At 36.1% G+C, this 21,409-nt stretch overlaps 1 protein-coding gene across 6 annotated transcripts in view; it reads left to right on the top strand.

Moving 5' to 3' along the window:
* The window catches only part of XRCC4 (X-ray repair cross complementing 4), a 182,281-nt gene that overhangs the window by 116,217 nt on the left and 44,655 nt on the right, over nucleotides 1-21,409 (top strand). For all 6 annotated transcript variants that reach the window (XM_030004059.2, XM_030004058.2, XM_030004060.2 and 3 more), the window contains one exon: nucleotides 3,207-3,351. In XM_030004059.2, the coding sequence (XP_029859919.1) occupies nucleotides 3,207-3,351 (145 nt within the window). The remainder of the gene's footprint in view (nucleotides 1-3,206; nucleotides 3,352-21,409) is intronic.

Below are 21,409 nucleotides of genomic sequence, written 5' to 3'. Positions count from 1 at the left end.
CTATGATTCCCTTTCTTGCTCTCTTATCAATACTGTTTCTTGCAGTTACTCACCTGCAGAAGGTATGTTATATATTAGGAACATTTCCTTTTCTTGATCAACATTTGTTGGTTTAGGTGGCTTAATTAACTGGTTTTCATTAAACAATACTCTTGTCTGTATTTAAATTGGTACTATTCTTCTCAAAGGTAAAACAATCATTCATATTGTATTACATAATATCAAAGTAAGACATTAAATTTTGTGAGAAGTCAAGGAACTTTACTGCCTTAAAATGGTGATGAAATTTAGATAAAATTTTTCTTTTAGAAAAGATTTTCAAAATGAAAAACTAGGTTTATGTTCAAGACTGTCTCTCATTTTTCCAAATGATTTTGTGTTGAGCAATGAATAATATTTTGCTGAAGCTTTCTTTGGCCTTTAGTCAAGTACTATAAATGAATTCATTAATGGGAATTATTTTGGGGCAGCAGTAGTGGGTGTGTGTTTAAAGTCTTACGGTCACACATGATACTTTGAGCTTCAAGTGTAGCCATCTTTTCATTAGCAGTTCTAACCTAAGAGGTAGTTTGGCTTAAAAGAAGCAATCAAACAAAACAAAAACCATTATCTATAAGCCAGTCTAGTACTACTCTTAAGACTTCATTCTAGGCTGTCTGAATGAGAAGCCTTCTTCTTGGTATTATTGAAAGAAACATTCTCACAATAGAAATTGTCAACTTTATTGCAAAGGTTTACTTGAATCATTTAGGTCAATATTTTTTATTCTGCTTGGTTTTAATACGTCATAAGAGCAAAATTTGTTTTCATGAGAAAGATTAGATTGAGATGTTTAATAGAAAACTGAGAAGCTTTCCCAGCCTGAAGTTAGCACAAATGCAGTATGCTGCGAAGATGAACATTTCTCTTCCATTTTTTTCACTCGAGCACCAGTGGGACTGTTGTAGAAGACAAACAGGATTTGTGTCTAAACAGCAAACAATTCTGAGCATGAGGGCCATGAGCACCATTGCATATTACACGAGTAAAAGCACAGAGACATTATTTATTTAACATCAGCATTATGTTGGTTTGGCATATATAGCTAACCTATGGATCTACTTTTTGGCAAAAGCAGAGAGTGTAAGAGGAGAACAGCAACAAGGAAGGATAAGAGCTATGGTAGTAAAATTACTCAAGTTTGTTTGGTTCTTGATAGTAAACTGTTTTATGTGTATTAATTAAGAAGGGGCCAACTTTAGGAAGTGGTGTTGGAATATATAAAATAGTATTAGTGTAAATGTTAGATATACTACCCTGAATATGCTGCCACTAAATAGTACCTAACAATCATGAACATATTTTCAACATTTAGCACTGGGAAAGTAAGCATAGCTAAAGTTTAGTGTGAAGAATTTGGCTGTAATTTAACCCTTTTCAGCATTTATTATAAGCAATGTGTTTTGTCGGTACTGGACTTTGAAACTTGTTAATTGACTTGTGCCTTGGAAATATGTCAGTTAATACCTGTTGTCACCCTACAAAGATCTCTAAGTCTGTGAGGCAGTATAGTGCATGCTGGTAAAAGCTAAGAGGTTCTGATATTTAAGCATATGCTTCATTGTAAACAGTGGTTGCGCTTGCTCTAGGGACCCTCTATTTAAACGTTTAATTTAGCAGTGTTCTTGGTCAGAAACATGTTCTTTTGAGAAACAGTGAAAATGTTACTTGTGGGTTGCATATTTTCTTTCTGTTTCATTTTTAGTAGACATGGATAACAACTGTGAAAGGAATGAAGAAATAGGACCCATTATTTACTTTCTGTGAAAACCTTCGGTATTGAATCTCAAATTATGGTGTCTTTCATCCACGTGAAGATTAAACCTTCCTAAAACACACAGAAAGTAATAATCAGGGAAGTTACCATAACAGCATCAGCCTCACTCACCACATTATTATTTAATATATTTTAGTTGAAATGTGTGCTGTTCTGGATATCATTATCTTGAAAATTCAAAGTAATTAAAGATTTTATTTTTAAAGCAGGCATACCAATAAAAGCATTCCACAAGATGTTGATAGCTGGAATAAAAATGTCTACATATCTTCTGAGTGCTTTAATAGCAAGGGAGGGGGGGTAGCTTAAGGAAGGATCCAGTTGTCTTGACATTTAAGCTTCAAGTAGATAACTGTCAAAGCAGAGAGGGGATTGCTTTTTAAATGTAGATAATGCATCTTTTATGAATTTACATGACAATATAAATGTGAACCAGGTGTGAGATTGTGGTTTATGCAGTAGTGATGGAGATTGAAATCATAGGTAAAAGAACCTGGACAGAGCCTACTTTACTTACATTCAGCAGAGGACTTGGTGGAAACCTAGACGGATTATCCAGTTTCGGTTTGCGAGGTGTTGGGAAGTCTCCGTGTTTTCCTTTCAGACTGCAGCTACTCTTTGTCACTTTGAGAGGTTTAGTCTGAACCAACGGTGTTACCGCTTTGTATGCATGGGTTTGCTCCAGATGGATGATTTCTTGCCTCACTGAACAGACATCAGGCTGTCCATCAGTCTTTCTGCCTGTTGTTTTCAGGGAGTCTGCAGCAGAACCTGTAATGATTTATTTTCTGGAGGTCCATGGTAGCAGGTTGACTAGTACATTACAAAATACAGTGCTTGATCACAGCAATAAGCTTCTCTCAAGGGTTTGTTATAATGAATGTTGAAAATTGTTTAATTCTTTTTTGTTCTGGGTGTGTATTGCTGTCCATACTGTAGACCAAGAGTCTGAACAAAGCCGTGCAGTAAGCAGAACACTCAACCTCCTTTCCCTGTGCCACGTGCACATCTTCCTCAATTGTTCTGTAGGTGACAAAGACTGACTTCAGGTAGATGAAACTGGGCTCTGTAGGCTACCTCTCTAGTTACTGTAGAGTCTACAAGGAGGAATAAGGAGACCATCAGTATATTTCTGGTTTATAACTGCCCATCTTTCTCTCCACTGACTACAAAGAGATGTTGAGGGAAGCTTATCTTTACAGTTTAAATTTGGACTTTTTGAATTTCCCTCTATGTCATCTGTCCGTTTTGACACCAACTGCTGTCAAATCTGAGACCGTCTTAGCAGTACAGAGGTTTTAATAAAAATAAACAAAAAATATTTTAAGAATTGTCTTGTAATACTTCATATTCAAATTCTTTTCAACTTTGGTCTTCTTCCTTTTGGCAGCACCAGAACGAAGGCATTCCCTTCTGGGTAGCCCAGATGTCATTGATACTGCTCCAAGAAGAAAGCGAAGACAAAGGACAGCAAAGCCTGCTGACACAGGAGCCAAGAAGGCTATTCATGAGACAGAAGTGCCAGCCAAGGAAAAGTAAGCAGTTTTCAAATTTATTGAAATGTTTTTATATCTACAGATGTAGGAGGGTTTGTGGTTTGGGGCTTTTTGTGTTTTCTTGTGCAGTTTCATATTTCAGATTGAGTACTGTTGTGTTGCATTCTGTATAGTCATTTACAGTAATTGTGCCCAACTTTGAATAGATGTGAATGATTACATTGTCAGGCCCAATGACTTATTGATTTTAACACACCTCTAAAGTGACAATTGTAATTTTGTTTTCTTTAATTGACCTAGATAACTTTAAGCAAATAGATCGAAGCCCACTAAAACAATGTTCTGTAGGTTACTGTATAAACCTGCAAGCAAAGAAGGATGCATTTATAGCAAGTGTCAAGCTAAGATGGACAGCTTCAGCTAAGTTGTGTCACAGAAAGTAGTAACATTATAAGTGTCTTCACGGTGAGGGTGGTCAAACACAGGAACAGGCTGCCCAGAGAAGTTGTGGAGTCTCCATGTGTGGAAATATTCAAAACCCAACTGGGCATGGTCCTGGACAACCTGCTCTGGTTGAGAAGGGAGCTTGGGCTAGGCAACCCTTTCAACCTCACCATCCTGTGATTCTGTTTTTGTAATTTCAGTGGAAATTAATTCACAATAATATTTTTAATAGACGAGAATAGATTTGTTTTGGAAATAAGATCAGTGGGGAGAAAAAAGAATTCACTTTTAAACACAAGGGGGGCAGAATTTATAACACTTAAGGAAAGTCTTTTTCTTCTTGTATCACTCTCAACTTTTGGAAGTATTTTCACATGTTCTGAGAGGTGCTTAGTTATGCATAGAATTACCTCAGAGCTGCAGTATGATTGGTGGTATTTTCTTCAAAAGCTGATTTTTTTTTTTTTTAAGATGTATGTTAAGTTAGATTTCAAAATATTTGTTTTCCCTTTTCATCTGTAATATCCAATGGATAATAAACTGTTTAAACAGACATGGACACAAGTAGACTACGAAGACATTTCCCATGATTAGCAAAGATTTCTATTTAAATCAGCAAGAGAATTACCTTATTTTGACATAGAAGGTTGTGGCTTGATGCCAGCTAGGAATATTTAAACTTCCAATCCTGTTTTATTAGTAAAAAAATTATATTTTTTTAGAATTGTCTAGAAGAATGTCAAATTTCTCTCTTCTGTTCTTTTAGAGTCTAGTATATTACAATGGACAATGCCCTTTCCCCATTGTACATAGTCAGTTTGATTTTGAAAGTCTGACTCTGTTTGCCTGAAAAACAATTTCACTCTTTTTGGTATTGATTGTGGAAGGAAAACCTATGGAGGCAAATGATTGCAAAGGAGAATATAGAGGCCTTGGGCTGAGTAATCCTCACTGTATGAGTATCTGAGCCCTTTGTGTAGGGGAAGGACTGAGACGATATTTTTTGTTTTAATTCCTTTAAGTAAGGCAAATTTTAGAAAAAACAGAGCAACATTATGTTTTTCATACTGTGCAAAGCATTTCTAATATGCTTACAGAATCAAATCAGAGCTGAATCTGAAAAGTGGCTCTTCTTCTTGGCTATAACATAATTAGTCATATTTTAAGGCTTACCATATGGAACATCCATTCTATCAGCCTCTATCCCCATTTTTCTTTTTGCATTAAGTATGTATGAAATGTATTGTAAACAACAGCTTTGTACTACAGGTCACAACATTGCTTGGCATGTGACATGCCTTCCAGTACGGTGAAGGTGTATCTGACAATAAAAGATCCATGTTTCCCTATGATCCCATGGTGACTTCAGAAATCAAATGTGATGTTGCCCGATACTGGAGTATGTTTTTTAACCCTTTCTTTAGTTAAAAATACAGTGGCCGTGCTAATTCTTTGATTAAATAAGAAGATATTAGATCTCCCCATTTACCTGGAACATTACAAAAGCTGAACTGTAATCATTTCCATTTTGCTGATTATTTTTGTCAGTGTCCCTTCTTAGTTCTTGGGTTTTGAACTTCATTTTAAGTCTTTTGCCAGCTGCTAATCAAGCTTTCAGTCAATTTGCTTGGCTAATAATTTTCACTTCTCTTCAGCCTGTCAAAAGTAGGGAGATGTAGAATTAGTATCATAATCCAGTTCACAAATATAGGTGTTTCTTTTTATGAAGCCTCTTCAGTAATTTGTACTGACGGAAGGCTAGATCCTACACGATGTGAAAGGCTTTATCTTAAGCTCATGGTACATTGGAGTCCTGCCCAAAATGTTTTCCAGTATTGTGTCACTTGGCAAAAAATTACTGATCCAAGCAAACCACCCCAGCCTGCTGGGGCGGCAGGGAGGAAATTAACCTCTAAATTCCTTCACCTTTGGAAATGCTCCATCGCAAATATGGAAGATGTACAGCCCTTGAAAGCATGTCATGCTTTTCTGTTTGGCAGGAGGATCAAATGACAGATTGTGATCACATTTGCAAATGCACAAATGAGTTCTTATTTCTGAGCTCTCCTGCACAGACCTGCAGAAAGATTTGATTCTTTACTCGTAATGTAAATATTTTAAGGTGCTATCACATAAAATTGTATCCCACAGTTCTTGCTTTTACAAACTAAAGCTTATTTAGAGTTATTTTCCATTTGCAAGTTTTGCTGACATCATCAGTGCTTGTTTCATGTTTGCCAGGCAATGAAAGGGCAGTTGCAAACCAAGCATCAAGAGCGTAATGCTGTCTTTATATTGTTGCATCGTAAGTCAATTGATACAAGATCCTAAATCAGAAGCAGAAAATACCTCTTTACTGACGGAGAGCATCCAAGTTTTTAATTTCTTTTTGGCTTTCAGATTGTTTTTTGAAAATACAGTGTTTTTCAACACAGTCATTGTTATCACATAATAGGAATTATATCTTAACTTTTATATATTTTTCCTAAGATTTTAAAGTATGGTAAGAAAGTACTGTTTATGCTTAAAGTTAAGAGCATCTAAAGTAAATACTGAGTCATGAAAAATGAAGGGATTCTATTTCCACAAATATTTTAGATTTATGGATGTTGAGGCTAGTTATGTAGCAATTCTCTAGTCCTTTGGAATGGAAATATATTTTTAGATATGACCAAGAATACTGAGAAGAATGCAAATAAAAATCTGTTTAACATAGAAATTAGAGCAAAAGGAGTACTGCCTTTCTCATGCTTTGTGTGTGGGTGCAGTGGCAGGAAAAGGAGTTGAATTGAATTTATCTGTATAGACATCTAGTATTAACTGTGACAATTTATTCAAGGTCTAAATCAACAGTTTTAATGAAACTTGGAAATGTGCTTTGGATAATATTAAGCTTAGTGAAAGTAGTATAGACAGGAGATCAGCAAAGAACTGAACTAGGATTTATGGAACAAGGTTTGCTAAATGAACTGTTTAATTATTTGCTGAGATAAAGATGTTCTTTATGATAAAGTAGAAATCCAGAAAAATTAGTTGGTCAGTGAACTGTCAAGATTCAGGTTTATCCAGCTCTCTAGGTTATTTTTCAAATTTGAGCTATCCAATAAAAGGAAATGTTTCCTGAGGCAGACAGATGTTACATGTTGATAACAGTCAAACTATGGCTTGCAATTTACACATTTTTAAAATGTGACAAAGGATGGTTCTTACAGTTCAAAATATGATTGAGTCAGCAAGTAAAATAGAATTATTCTTATTCCAGTAAACTGTGATGGTATTCTTGAAGCTTTAACTGTAACTTAATATCTGGCAATTTCCTAAGGTGCAGAGCAGAGATAATATGTAAGTCAAGTTAAGATGCAAATTCTACTTTTTACAGTTTGCATTTCATACTTGGAGGAGAAAAATTAATAAGAGCAATCCCAGTCCACAGTTAGAAATTATGCTTATTGATGCATTACCCAAATCTCTCAGGGGACTGCATATGAATAACACTATTAGCTATGTAGAATATGCATTCAATATAGAGGCTTAAGTGTATGGCCTGTCAGCCTGAATCCTATAAATAATTGGATGTTTCTATAATAATTTCACTTTAAAAGTATTGGAACCTATTTGAGAGAAGATAGTACCTACTGAAGATATTTTTTATATATAGTTTAATAAATTAAGCATAGTCATTGAATACAGAATACTTTGTGTGGCTTGTACAATCTATACTGACAGAGTACAGCTGAACCCAACCAGTGCTGCAGTCTCTATAACTAAAACAAAAGTAGATCAGGAAAAAGCTTCCTTTTCTAGTACAGCTTACAACTACTACTTTGTTTCCACAAGTAAAAATCTATCTTTCTCCTTTGATTTATCAAAATTGTTTTTATTTAAGGAGGTAAGAAAAGCAAAACCTTTTTTTTCTGTCTGACTTATTTCTTATTAATAAAAGATCTACTTTTATGGTCCTCATTCACGCGTGGGTTTCTTAGGACGAAGGCTTTACTGGATAAGACTCAAAATTCTTTAAGTTATTCTGTATGTATCAAAATGTAATCCATCCCGGCTGCTGTATAGTGTTTATAATTTCTTTGCTATTGAATGTGTACATACTGTTGAGGATGCATACAATTTCAGAAGTGGTTTGGGGGAAAGCATCTTAAATACAGGAAGAGCCTTATTATGGATCCAAATATGCTGGATTCCTCTGAGAATAAGAGTAGAGACAACCAAAAAAAGTTATTACGGAGAAAATGCTTCATAATTTTGAGAAGAAAGTGTTAAGGAATAATTGTAATTCAGTTGACTGAGAAATAACAGGTATTATTTGCTTGCCTTTTCTGTAAAGAAATACATGTTTACACCAAGCACTGTGACTCCTGACAGTCAAAAATTTCAGTTTTATATGTATAAGTCTAGTTTTGTACATTTGATGTAGCTGTTACTGGGTGTTTTTTTAAATTGAAATTTGACTTTTGCTGGCTTGCTACTTCTTGATTGATTGATAAAACTGAGTGACTGTGAGAATCAGGCCTACGTTTAAATTGAAGGAAAAAGATGCTTTCCCTTAACTTCAGTATGTTTGGTTTCGCTGAAATATTGAGATGCAGTCATAGCCCCACTAAATTTGATAGGATCTTTGCCACCAGTAATTTAAATCTTTCTTTTTTTACATACGAATGCTGCTTTTCCAGAGAGCTCAAAGTGTTCAACATATATCTAGGAGTCCTCAGAAACATCTGTATGAAGTAAAAAGCCATATTCAGATTGCTGACTGGCTATTTGGAAGTGCCAGTAGTTGCCAAGGTGTCTTTTGTGCCACCTGCGTTGTTATCACCTGCTCCATCAGAAAAGGCCAAAAAGAGAATGTAATTTTTCTTTTAAATACGATTGTTACGGTCCTCATGCTTGGTGTTTGTTCTTGACTTAAGGGTCTGATTAAAGTTAGTCACATGTATAATTGTGGGTGGAATCAGCTGCATAGTTTTTGCTTGTTAATGATAAATGTGGGGGTTTTTTTATTTTCATACTCTTATCTTTTTCTGTACCTTCAAAAGGTTTTTACAGTCTTCATAGGTATATGTCATTTATTTGAAGAGAAAGCTCTTAGCGTTATATTCCAATACTGTAATAAGCTGGACTTGTCTTTCTTTTGATAACCTTCCACACCTTTAAAAGCACTCAGAGCCTGTGGTGTGCCAGGAATCCCCTGGGATCATCTCTCTGCATTTGTTTAATTTATAGCTTGCGGTTCACATTTTTAAAGTCCTGATGCAAGGTTTATTTAAAATGTGGTTTGCCACCACCAGTGATTCAGGTAGCAAAAACATAGATTTGTCCTGGAATTTGGCATTCTCAGAGGGTTACACATAGACATCGGTATTAGTGTCTCACACAACAAGTAATTCTTTCTCGTAAAGATTTAACCAAGTGATATTTGAATTCCACTGAAGATGATACCATAAGCTTCCGTGGTCCAGAGGGGATATAAAGTTTACACCACAGTTATCCTCTTTTAAAAAAATGTGTATTTGAGAGTTCATGTTGACATGTCACTTTTTTATTCATTAAGAGTATTTATTTAATACAATTGGAGAGAACTTGCAGAACCTTGCATGGTGTGACAAAGTGCTATGATCAGTGGTATATCAGTGAGTCAATGTAGTGTCTGTGTACAGGAGTGATAAGCTCATTCCTGCCATAATAAATTTATGGAATGCAATGTTTAGAAAGTTTTTTATAATTAACTCATGTGGGCTAAAATGTAAACAGGTTAAGAAACCTCTTAGAAGTGGATAGTCAGGTTCATTTGAGACTAATGTGAGAATCAAACCAAAAATTTTTTACATAGTTGAATTAAGTCCTTTTTGTGTTTGATTCATGCTCAGCATTTTCTTACACTTTGGATAGTTTCTTTTTTTCCCTTTTAGCCATGACATTGGCCGCAACAGTTGGTCACCATTCATACCAGACAGACTGTTTTGACTCAGCTGTGCAAATATTAAAAATTGTACTGTAACTTTGTGTGGCCTGATGGGAGCTTTGATAAGTGATACTTATCTTCTCAACAGTCATCTGTGAATATTTAAGGTTGCATAAGGTTGAAGTAGAAAGAAGAGCTGTGTTTAATACCTGTGTTATGTGACTTGTGGCTGTACAAAATGGGGTGTTGTCAGAGGCAAAAAGGGTAGAAGACTTTGATTACAATGTATAGCAGTATTTGCAAAAAAAAAAAGTCGCAAAAAATCTAGAATAATTCCATATTCAACTGGAATGAATAAGGCAGAAATAAATACAACACCGTACAGTTGCCTTTCTCTTCATGGCACCTTGGCCTTCTGTGCAGCAAGTGTCCTTGTTTTAAATGAGCGGTAGATAATTAGGCTTCCACCATCCACGTGGGAAGGGATGATTTATTTCCATGGGAATTGCAAGGAATTCATATCTGCAGTCACCATTTCTGCTGACTCCCCAGGGAAAGATGGGAAAATATGAAGCCTGAAAGCCTGGGGCAGGGAAAAATGAACATTGTCTGCTGACCTCCAAGGTTGCAATTTCTCCTGAGTAAAGTCGCTCAGCTCTCTAGTTTGTAGCACATCTCACCAATTTTTGTCACTAGTAATAGCCTAATAATTGACTGCTGATGGAGAAGTTATTACTCAGTAAGACTGACAGGACTCAACCCTGTGTTTTCTCAGGGCATGTTCTTTAGAGCAAGATTTTATTGCTGTGACAAATCTGGTGAGATATGTCTCAAATGATTAATCTATAATGTATTTCAGTGAAACTGGTAGCGGTGAGATTACAAGAGGATAGCTTAAAAAATGGAAACTATATCTTCTTCTGTTACCTTTCTGGTAAATTTTTGGTGGGTTTTTCCCTTGCCTTTCTAACAAAGTTTTTATATTGGAATGATCTTTGAACTAAATTTTATATTTTAAGCCTCTCTTAGGTAGGTTGTGGGTTGGTATAGTTTAATTTATCGCACTATGGATTAGTTTTGTTAAATACTGTGAATCCAGCTGAGGTATTTTAACGTGGGAGGCAAGAGAATTGCTCCTCAGGAGTAAATTACAGTAAGAAGGAAAAAAGGTTGTGTGTGGTTGACCTAACTGGCAGTGCTGGAATATTTGTTGGCTTTTGATGTAGGCCAAGCTACAGTATTTTCAGTCTTTTAGGGGGAAGGGTGGGAAGTAAGAAAAGGAGATTGCGTTAAAAACGACAAAGGCAGCGATATTTAAAATTCCTTGTACATCCTTGCGATTATTGTACTGCAGAAAATGTGCACTCTCTTTATGAACACTTTTGTAAAGGGCTCTTGATGATGGTGTCAATTAAACCTCCATTTCCTAAAACACCTCTTCAGGCAGAATTATTTTCACATTACATTTAATAGGAAGAAGCAGGTAATGTAGATGCCTAAGATTTTGATTATACATGTTGGCAAGAGATTAATACTAGACTGATGGAAAGCCTAAGTAACCATGCTTGCCAGCTCAGTCCTGATGTCAAAGATAGACGGGATGGAAGAGAATGAAATGAAAGCTTGGCTATATTAATGAGATAAAGCTGCCTCAAATATCTGTTTTTATTGTTCATTAGACTGATCATGAAATATGTCTTCTTTACTGGATTAAATTAGAGTATTCCATATAGCACAACTGTCTGTGAAGACCAGTAATCCCTTAGCTCATTATGGACCCCAGGAAACATTCTAGAGAAAATCCCATGCACAAGAATACACTAAAACTCAGGATTTGGGAAATGATTTCACAAATAATTGCAAATGCTCCTGCTCCATTGAGGTGATTGCTCAGCTTCTGCTCAGTTCAGTGTACTTCTCAAAAGTCAGATTCACTGCATGAAGCTATTAATCTTTTTATTTTTATTTGTATTTGTCCTTTTTCTGTACTTTTTACCAATGAATCATCTTTCTTCCTCCCTCTGTCCCTGCAAAATGTCCCACCTCAGCAAAGCAGGGCTAATTTCACTGATACTCTTGACTGTGAAGACCTACATCCAGCCAGTAAGAAATACTATATCAGACTTAATGTGACTTGCTACACCTCCTGTATATAATGTATAATACAGAGTACATTCAGTAACATTTTCTGTGGTTTTCTCTCCATCTCCTTTTATGTCTTTTATGGCAGGTTCGTTAGATTTACTGTTTCATAGTTGCCAAGGGTGCTCTTGAAACTGAGTAAGATACAGGTATCAGCACATTTTCTGTTCCAGAATGCTTGAAATCTAGTGCAAAAACATAGGAAAACCAAGGGGAAAAGGATGCCAAGTAAACAGGCTTGTGCTGAGTTTTGTTTTAATCCTGTACCTTCTGCCTCACAAAGCAGGTTGATCTTTCAAAATGACTTGGAGAAGGAGCAAGAAAAGGTCTAGAGAGGAGTACAGAGAAGGGTGAGAGAAGACACTGGGCACATTAGTGAGCAGAGAGATGAGAGGGAACGTGGTGAGAGGCACTGATTTGTGCATTTGTTTTCCTATTTATCACATATATATGTTTCCCCAAAGCAGTACATTAAGCACTTGAAGGCCATGACAATGGATTTTCAATAATACTTAGAGCATTCCCAGATCTGATCTGTATGGATAAATATTCATAAATTTATACACTGTGACTAATACATACGGTATAAGCAAATGCATTTTCATGGTCGGTTGGGAGGACTCATCTGTTTCTGTCAACTTTTATCAGGATTCAGCATGACATTAATCAGTATCCTTTTTGATGAGTTCTGCCATCTGTGGGAGGGTATATAGAACATTCTTATGCATCAGTTTAAAAACTTGTAGAATAAGAGAAAGAGTTGGACAAATTTCACATTTTGTCTCTCTTAAAATAATTTAACTTTCCTTTCAATCTCCTTGAACATAAATAAAACCAAGAGCTTATTAGAAGCTGCAGGAGGTACAGAATTAGATTAATACGATCCGTGTTTACACAGAATACTGCTGGAAGACTTCCTTGATTACTTAATAACACTTAAAAAAATCCCTTACTTTATTCAGCTGTCAAACCATTCATAACAATTTTCATGTAGCTATTGCATCATTCGAGCTTGCACATATGAACAGCAATTTGAAAATTAATTACATGCTTGTATTTTCTTCAGATTGTTATAAGTGGACTTCATATAAAACTGAAGGAAAATGGTCGGTATTCAAAAACGATCAGCAAAAGAGTTGATATTGTAAGGCATGTTAAATAGCAGAAGTGAGATAAAGTAAAAGGCTCTTTTCAAAATTACCTTAATGATTCAAAAGGCATCAGGTACTAAGGTGAATTCAAATCTGACAATATTCTAGCCATTGACATCAATATTTCATCCTGTATGTTTAGAATTCACACAGTAATAATGACTAAAACTGAGGAAAAGGGCCAAATGTGCATGTAAACACTACTGTTTGATGAGGGTAAGTTTCATTCTAGAAATAGACGATATTTCTAATGTGCTTCTTTAAAAGCTGATAAGTATTCAAAAGTATAGAAAATATTTTGGATACCTCTTCTACCACTTATGTAGATATCAGAAAGAGTATTTCACATCAAAGTAAGAGACATGTCTCTTAAATTAAAAAATGGTACCTCTAGCCTTGTGTTTCTCTAGACAAGATAGAGTAAAGAAGGTATTTAACTTGAGAAAATATTTTGTGAGGTTGTTGAAAAAGGTGGTATTGTAGAAAGAGTTTGAAAGAAATTTGGTGTAAGATTTAGAACATCTATTCATAGAGAGTGCTTCACTGAATTTAGCAAAAATTTGGAAAAAAAGATGGCTCTTTTTTTACTTATTGAGAAGTTAACCACATACTATTTAAAATTATTAGGTTTTGAATTATTATTTGGCCACACGAAGAGAACTGTTATCAACACTTAATTTGCATTGCAATCTACCCCAGATTCCTAAGCAACACTTCAGAATATTTTCACAGGGGTTATTTTTTGCTCACAGGGGAATATGGTACATTATTCATCACTTCAATGTTCTAGTGCAACTCACTAAACCTTGAAGTTGCACAAGTGTAACACTGAAGTAAAGATGATAAATCATGACATTTAGTTTCTAGTGGTGATGTGAACCATGCAGATTATGATTGCTTTTGTCTCTCTGGAGTTGCTCCATGGATAACTATTAAACTACCTGAACAAAATTCTACTTTTATTAAAGTATCCTGAAAAATCAGATATTTTTCTAAAGAAACTCCTCAAGTCTTTAGGCTAAAATATACCACTAAATAATAAAACATTTCTACAAATAGTATACCTGCTGGATTTGCTGTTGGTCACAAATACAGAATTATTTTTCTGCTCAGGTGCTTTATCACTGTCAAGCTGTACTGAAACATCAGGTTAAGAAAGAATCCCTTAGTATGTAAATACTCCCCTTTAGTTATATATCTGTGTAGCTACAGCATTGCCTGAAAATGTTCAATGAGAAAAAAAATCAGATTATACCCAGTTGTGTTGACAAAATCCAAAGTGATAGAATTTGAACAGCTATTTCAGTTAAAGGAAAACCAGATTTGAAAACACAAACAGAAGATCTCCAAATAAAAATAATTATCATCAGCATATGATGAGTTCCCTGTTGACTCTCTAGATTCAAAATACTTTGTGAGCTCCAGGTTCAAAGTTTTAAAAAGAGCCAAAAGCATCAAATTTTTATCAATGTTAACTCAGAGCGATCCCAGAACTAGTATAAACAAAATTTCCAAACCAGTATCCCCCAACCAGTGATAATGGTGTGGGAGAGAAGCAAGGGAAAGAACAGGAGCAGAGGGGAGCAAAACAGGTTTTTTACAGTATATATCAAATTCTTGCAACTTACCATCAGGGTACATGCTGTACTTCTCAAAGCTGGGAGCAACAGTGGTTGGGTGGGCCAATGAGCTGCTGAGGAGCAATGTCCTGTTTGCCCCTTTGCAAGCAGGTGATGGCCGATGACTCCAAATACAGGTAATACTTACTGCTCCGGCCGCCCATGGGTTCAGGTGTACTGCCACTAGACAAACAAACAGCATGACCACAGCTCTCGTGATATGCCTACAGTCTCGCCAGATCAGTTTTGTCCAGTTAGCACCTTTGGTGGGGTGGTAGCTGAGAGCACACTAGCGGGGAGGTGATGGACATGGTTGTTTTGCAATAGGAGGGTAAGGAAATTAGAAACATTTATGTATATATATAGCAGGAGGCTTAGAAAAATTATGTCAAGGCACTGAACAAATGGGCATGGGATTGTAAGAGCTGGAGGGGTTGTAGAGACATGGGATTTAGTGTGGAGTGATATAGTGTTGACCAGCTGAGTCTTTATTCACTCTTTTGTGCAAGACCTTTCAGTCTTTTATTTATCTTCCTACTTTCTCCTATGCAGTGTAACTCTTGAGAGGTGTATAACGATGGCCTTCAGCATGCCTGATATGCATCTACACCTTTTCTGCTCTAAATAATACCAAATCAACCATCATGTCTTAGGACAGAACTATGAATGCTTGTTAGACTGTTTATTCAGTATGACTTGGTGCAGGATGTTGCCAGAGACCACAATCCTAAGTTCACGGTGTCTCTAATGAAATGGATTGCAAGGTTGAGATGTTTCTGATGCTGTTATAACCTTTTCTTAGGCTAGATTTACAAAAAACTCAATGTTTCATGTTAGCCTAAGACAGTGTTAGCCAGACACTCCTCTTTTTCACGGTTTCTTGCATACCACTCCCAGTTCTGCATTAATTCCTGTGTGCTGACGTGTTCTCCTTTTTTGCCAAGCTAAAAAGATACAACTTATTTCTTCATTAGTTCTAACCTTTATGTTGCTGAGGTCTCTTTGCAAAACCAGCTCATATGTAGGTAAGTCATATTGAATATGGTGATATGTGTTATTGGCCTGTATATCTTCTGATGTTAGTATTTGACTGATCAGAATTTTTACAGCTAACAAGAAGACTACAAAATGAGCTGCCTTTTTAGAGCACTGAAAGTGCTTTTCAAATGCCCTGAAAGTTAGCCCAACTTTCAAATCAGCGGCAAATCTCCTTTAAGAACATAGCTGAGCCACACTGAGTGCTTGGGAAGAATTTTCCAAACATGATTTGAACTTCATGATAAACCAACCAAAAGATATATTTCTATTCAATGGAGAAATATGCAAGTGAAAGAAAATGCTAATTTAGGGACGTTTGTATTAGTAAAGTTCAGTATCAACTTCTATAGATGGTAAACAGGCTTGAATGTTGTTGGCCAGGTAAGTTTGCATATTCTATGCAAGCTTTTCAAATGACTTGAATCTTCCTGAATCTAAGCTGGGTCTTCATATTTTTGTTTCACATCGTCACTTTTTTACTAGACATTCCTGTCTTGAGTAGTATTTAAGCATAGTATTTAGTTTAAAGCATTCACCTGGTATTTATTTAAATGCTGTTACCTTAGCATTAAAAAGTTGAGTCTCAGTTAGGACTTCCAAATCATTAGCATTAAAATTTCTGTCACACCTAAAATTGCTGTCCTTAGCAAGGCACAGACATTCCAAATGTAATTGAGTTCTCTGCTTTTAAATATATTCCTTGGCTGAGTCATGTTGACAAGTGCTTTTCATCTTGAAAACTTTCCAGTTGTTAGACTTAGTCAATTTGACATGGAATTCAGAAAATGAACCAAAGTGGAGCCTAACACTGTCTGCATAATGGTGCACCTGTGTGCAGGTTAACTTGGCATCACCTGACATCTCCAAATATTATTCTTCCATTGTATGTTCTTACAAAAGTATGTTGTCTCCTGTAACACAGTCTCTATTGTCTGCTAGAGAAAAATGTGACTGCCTTAATATATGTGAAGAAACAAGGAAGAAAGGAGAAGTCAGATTGTTTTTCTGAGCAGTTTCACCTAAACATTTAGATGTACAAGGCGGAAACACAAATATAAGATCCACAGCTGCAAGTTTTTTCTTAAGGCAGCTCATAACCTTGTCAGTAGCATCTTGGAATAGCTTTTGGAATTCAGTCTACTCCATTTATGGTGTCTAATTCAGGCAATTACCTCACCTCAGTTTTAGGTCTGGCCCAAGATAAGGTAGGTCCTGTCTGACAGATGTATCAGCCTAAGTTTCTTATAGGGTTAATTAACAAAACTAGGTACTTTGGAAGAACTGTGAAGAATAATCTGATTTGTCTAGCTTAGATTCAGCACAGTCTCCACTTAGTCCTTCAGGGTACTCTAGGGAACCGATAGGAAAGGTTAGGTTCTTCCATCTGAATATTCGAAAGCTGCTGGATTTGGACCGTCTCTTGGAAAACAGGTGTAGTTCAGTCTCTCAGGCTGTGTAGAGTCTAGCATCCCGAGTCTCATTATGCAAGTATTCTCATCTAGAGTTTGGAGAAAAAGGGGGCACTGTGTGGTGTGATGTCAAGCTTAAAATTAACTTAATTTCACTTCTAAGTTTCTGAGCTTCTCTACAAGATTCTGTTGATAGTCCTGGAGCTTGCCTGCTAATTCTGGATTATACCAGAGCTCAGTGCAAGGGTACTCCAGGAAACACATGTAGCTAATGGTAAGTTCCCAAGGAACTTTTAGGCCATCTAGGGAGTTGCTTAATCATTTCAGATGCTTGTGAAGTTGGGCATTCCTAGAAACTATGTAGACCAAATAGCTATTTTAGTTGTTAAGTCAGCTCTTGGTAGACCAAGCTCATCCAGAGATTTCAAAAATTTTATGAATTAATTTATAGGGTTTTTGATTCAAATGTATTGAATTATGTTGGTAGTGCGCAATCACTTTTGAACTTAAAACTTCTGAATGAATATTCAAGATGATTTATAAGCTTTGATGACAAGATCTATAGTCTTTGAAGCCTGATGCTCCTCATACTTAGACTCTGTAATGTAGAAGACATTAAATAAGGCCAGCAGGATGACAGGACATAATCAGGGTCCTTGACTTAAATAAGTTCTTACAGATGTTATTAACATGTCAGTCCTTCAGTAGTGTTATCATGGATCTATTGACAGAGAAGAATTTGCAGGTCTTAGAAAGGACGATGGATTGTTGGTTTTTGTGGGGTTTTTTTTCAGAAGACCATTTTACACTATATAAAATTAATTTTTAGTCAGCCAGGGAAGGAATCTGTGCTGCAGGACAGGATATTACTGGGATATAATTGACAAATTAAAGTTTTAGTATAAATGTGTGAGCAAGACATCTCCTTAGACTTCTGTCTTTTTCTTCTCAGAAACAGGAAAATTTAAACATACACTGTTTCATCCTCCTTCCTTATTTTATATTCTTTTCAATACGGTACTACTTCTATTTTCTCAGTCTTCTTCATTTTTCAGCAAAACGAATTCTGCCAGTAAACAAGCTGTCAGATAAATTACAATAAAATTTATGTTAACTTGAAGGGGAACTAAAGGAGTAATCCACATTAAGGTACACAATAGCAATTCCGTATTCAATCTGTATATGAAGCTTACCTGAGAACTCATAGATAATACCAACTCTGAAGCTACTGTTTTTATTATAATGCTTCTTGATTTCAGAAGAATTTTGCTCTAGATTTTAGTGTGCACAAATTAAATGAAATGGTACAGGGCTTCAGCACCAGGCAAGTACTGAAGAAAAAATACAATGCATTGACAATGTATACCTGTTTAATTGGATAAATAGGACAACCTCCTAGATAAATGATGACTGACAGATCATAAAGCTCTCTAGTGTTTAATTATAAATGAACTGACATCACAAGAATGGCACAGATGTGTGACAGGGCTTAAGCAGCAGGCTTCAATTTCATTAAAAAGCACATCTGAAGAAAACATAATTAAGCATAAGCAGTGCATGGATATAGAATAGACAAGGGACAGAAAAAATCTCAGTGTGTTTAGAGACTGCATTAAGCAAACTGCTAGGAGGCTAGAGGTGTAGAGCCTGATGGTTTCCTCCTCCTTTCCCAAAGCTCAAGTTGTGTCTTGTTGCTGTCTGGACCTGGCCATTTCTCTACGCCCGCTGGCTTCTGTCATACCTTCCGTGTTAGAGAGATGGCTGTCAGTGTTCCACCACACTAGACTTTGCCTGTTGGGAGGTTTCCAAAGTCACAAATTATGACAAAATTTGAATAGTATCCATCTTGTGCAACTTCATTTTTTCTGGTGCTGTGAAGGCAGTAGAAAACCTAGTCCAGCCTCCTCCTCCCAGGAAAAGTCCTTCTCGCTCCTGCCTATTTCAGGCAGGTGGCTACCCTATATAAACTACAGACTGTCCTACAGAGTACTTTGGTATCCCTTTACTGCAGGCAGGTTGCTGAGCTTTCTGTGGCTGAAGGAGACAAACAGATGAGGTCTCAGCTGAGCTGTGGCTTATCTATCTTCCTGCTTACCAGATCAACCCATGATTGGATGATTTAAGGAAGTAGTGGCAACTGTAGGGAAATAATCCAGTCCATCTGTGTCTTTCTTAGGCCAGTCAAATCCTCCATCTGTCCAACTGGGGAAGCATTTCTCTGCATGACAAATAACTAAGATATACAATACATGGTTGTCCTGTGCTAGAGAAGCTGGCTTAAAGTGTACAATTTTCATTGCATCTATTTACTCTCATACCTGGACTCCAAAGCTAGATATATTTCACTCCTTGTATACTTCCCATGCATGAGACACTTCCCAAAACTGGTTATAGTAGGGCAGACGTTTTCCTTGCTTATCACTGTACTGATCTGATTAAGAATAGGGTACCTCTTCTTCAATGTGAATAGGTGATCCTTTGTAGGCATAAGACCTCCTGGAGCCTTTACGAATTCACAGAACAAAATACCTCCTGGTCCTCCCGAGGACTGTGCAGCACTGCATGAATTGCATCACAAGTCAGTGCCTGGTAGGCATCTAGTCTCAGTCAGGCATTTATCTCACCACGGTACATTGGTGCATACAACTATTTGAGTAGCTTCCTGCAATTACTGTAGGCTCAAGCCTAGTTCAGAACAAGTAAGTGTATTCCATGCATTTCAGGCATAATCTGTTGGTTGTTGTCATTGGCCAGCAACTGATCATTAGCCAAATTAGTAAGGATTTTACTAACAAAAGGTTCAGTCTTAAATAAAATGTATCTTACCTGCATTCAGCAATCAGGGAAAAATACTTCATGAACTAAAAAAGCAGGTATTTGCTGGAAAAAAACTCTGCTAGAGTTGTTTTGATTTCTGAGTTAAGTTTATTTTTGAACTGTGAACCCCATCACTGGAATATTTATGCATTTTCTTTTTGGCTCATAACCTATTAATTAGCAGTACATGCTTTGAAATAGACACTTTTTCTTGCTTTTCTATTTTAACATTTCTTATCTCTTCTTCCTCATACCTCTAGCCGGCTGAGTGCACCCACTGCTTTTCCCTGAAGCTAATGCAAGAATTTAAAATTCAAATTACTGACAGACGTGGATTGCTGTTCAAACAAGGCATCTAAATGTTCTCAAACACCTTGATGAGTTATGCATTCAGAGGGCGTTAGATCAATGAAATCTATCATGTGTTTTTATTTATAGTCTCTTTCCTATCAATGGAGTTGTCTTCTACATAATAATCTCCAAAGCCCAGTCTGACAATTGCTATTGTGTTTCAGGTATTTTATATATTTACTTCTGAAATACAAAGAACAGAGTAATAAATATTGCATGTATGACATGTGGTCCCTAGACTTATTAATCAACACAGAAGGTTAACTGTTTGCAGTTTACAATTCTCACTTTACATTCAGAAAACACAAATATTTCTCTTTGAATGCGCCAGAGTTAGATTAATTTTAATGTACCTTGTATTCTAGTACAGTATACAACTATTCATGATATTAAATTGTGCAAAGCTATTATACAGATGATATGGTGCCTTTGTAGACCTAACTAGAAAGCAATTAAAGATTTCTTATGCATCCATTTGCTGTTCTAGTAATGAAAAAATTACATGCAGCTCATTGTCTGAAAAAAATATATACTTAACAGGGAGAAAATTCTTTCTAGCAAACACGTGATGAATATGGTGTGATTAAATAGATGAGTATAGATACTTATCAAGTCTGAAATAAATTTTTTTCTTTTGATGTATGGACCCAGCCTCCTCACTTAGTCTCATCAATTCTAAAAATCATTTGGAGGTGGACCCACTTTTAGCCTTCGAATGGTTTGTTTATACATACATCAGTCAGGTGCATACTGAGCTGCTGCAGTGGGCTTACCTCTTGAATACTTTCATAGGTTTCCTCTTTTTTTAATCACATGGTATCACTGCGTGTATGCCTTTCTGAGATTTTTAGTCAGAAGATGAGTGTAAAAGTATTAATGCTAGAGGACTGAATCCTCTGTTATTTCAGAATGCATATTTTATGTTAGGCAATGCCATAACTATATGGAGCTGGAGTAAATACTAGATTTTTACTTCTGTGGATTGAAATTTAAATTTCTTATTATACATTTCACAGGAATTATTTTCATAGGTGATTTTGCTGTGTGAGAAAAGATGTGACCAAAATCGTAAGATCACAGTGCTTAGATAACCTGCAGGGCTTTGGTAAAGAAAGATCATTTTTGGATCTAAGCCAAATTTCATTGCTATTTCTTTTACATAGCATGAAGTTTTTTGTTGGGAAACAAAAAAACATTTTATTCTCCAATGTG

Source organism: Aquila chrysaetos, chromosome Z (genome assembly GCF_900496995.4).
Source record: "Aquila chrysaetos chrysaetos chromosome Z, bAquChr1.4, whole genome shotgun sequence".
Taxonomy (NCBI): domain Eukaryota; kingdom Metazoa; phylum Chordata; class Aves; order Accipitriformes; family Accipitridae; genus Aquila; species Aquila chrysaetos.
Note: the sequence above shows the minus strand (reverse complement) of the source record. Positions and strands in the feature narration are given on the sequence as shown.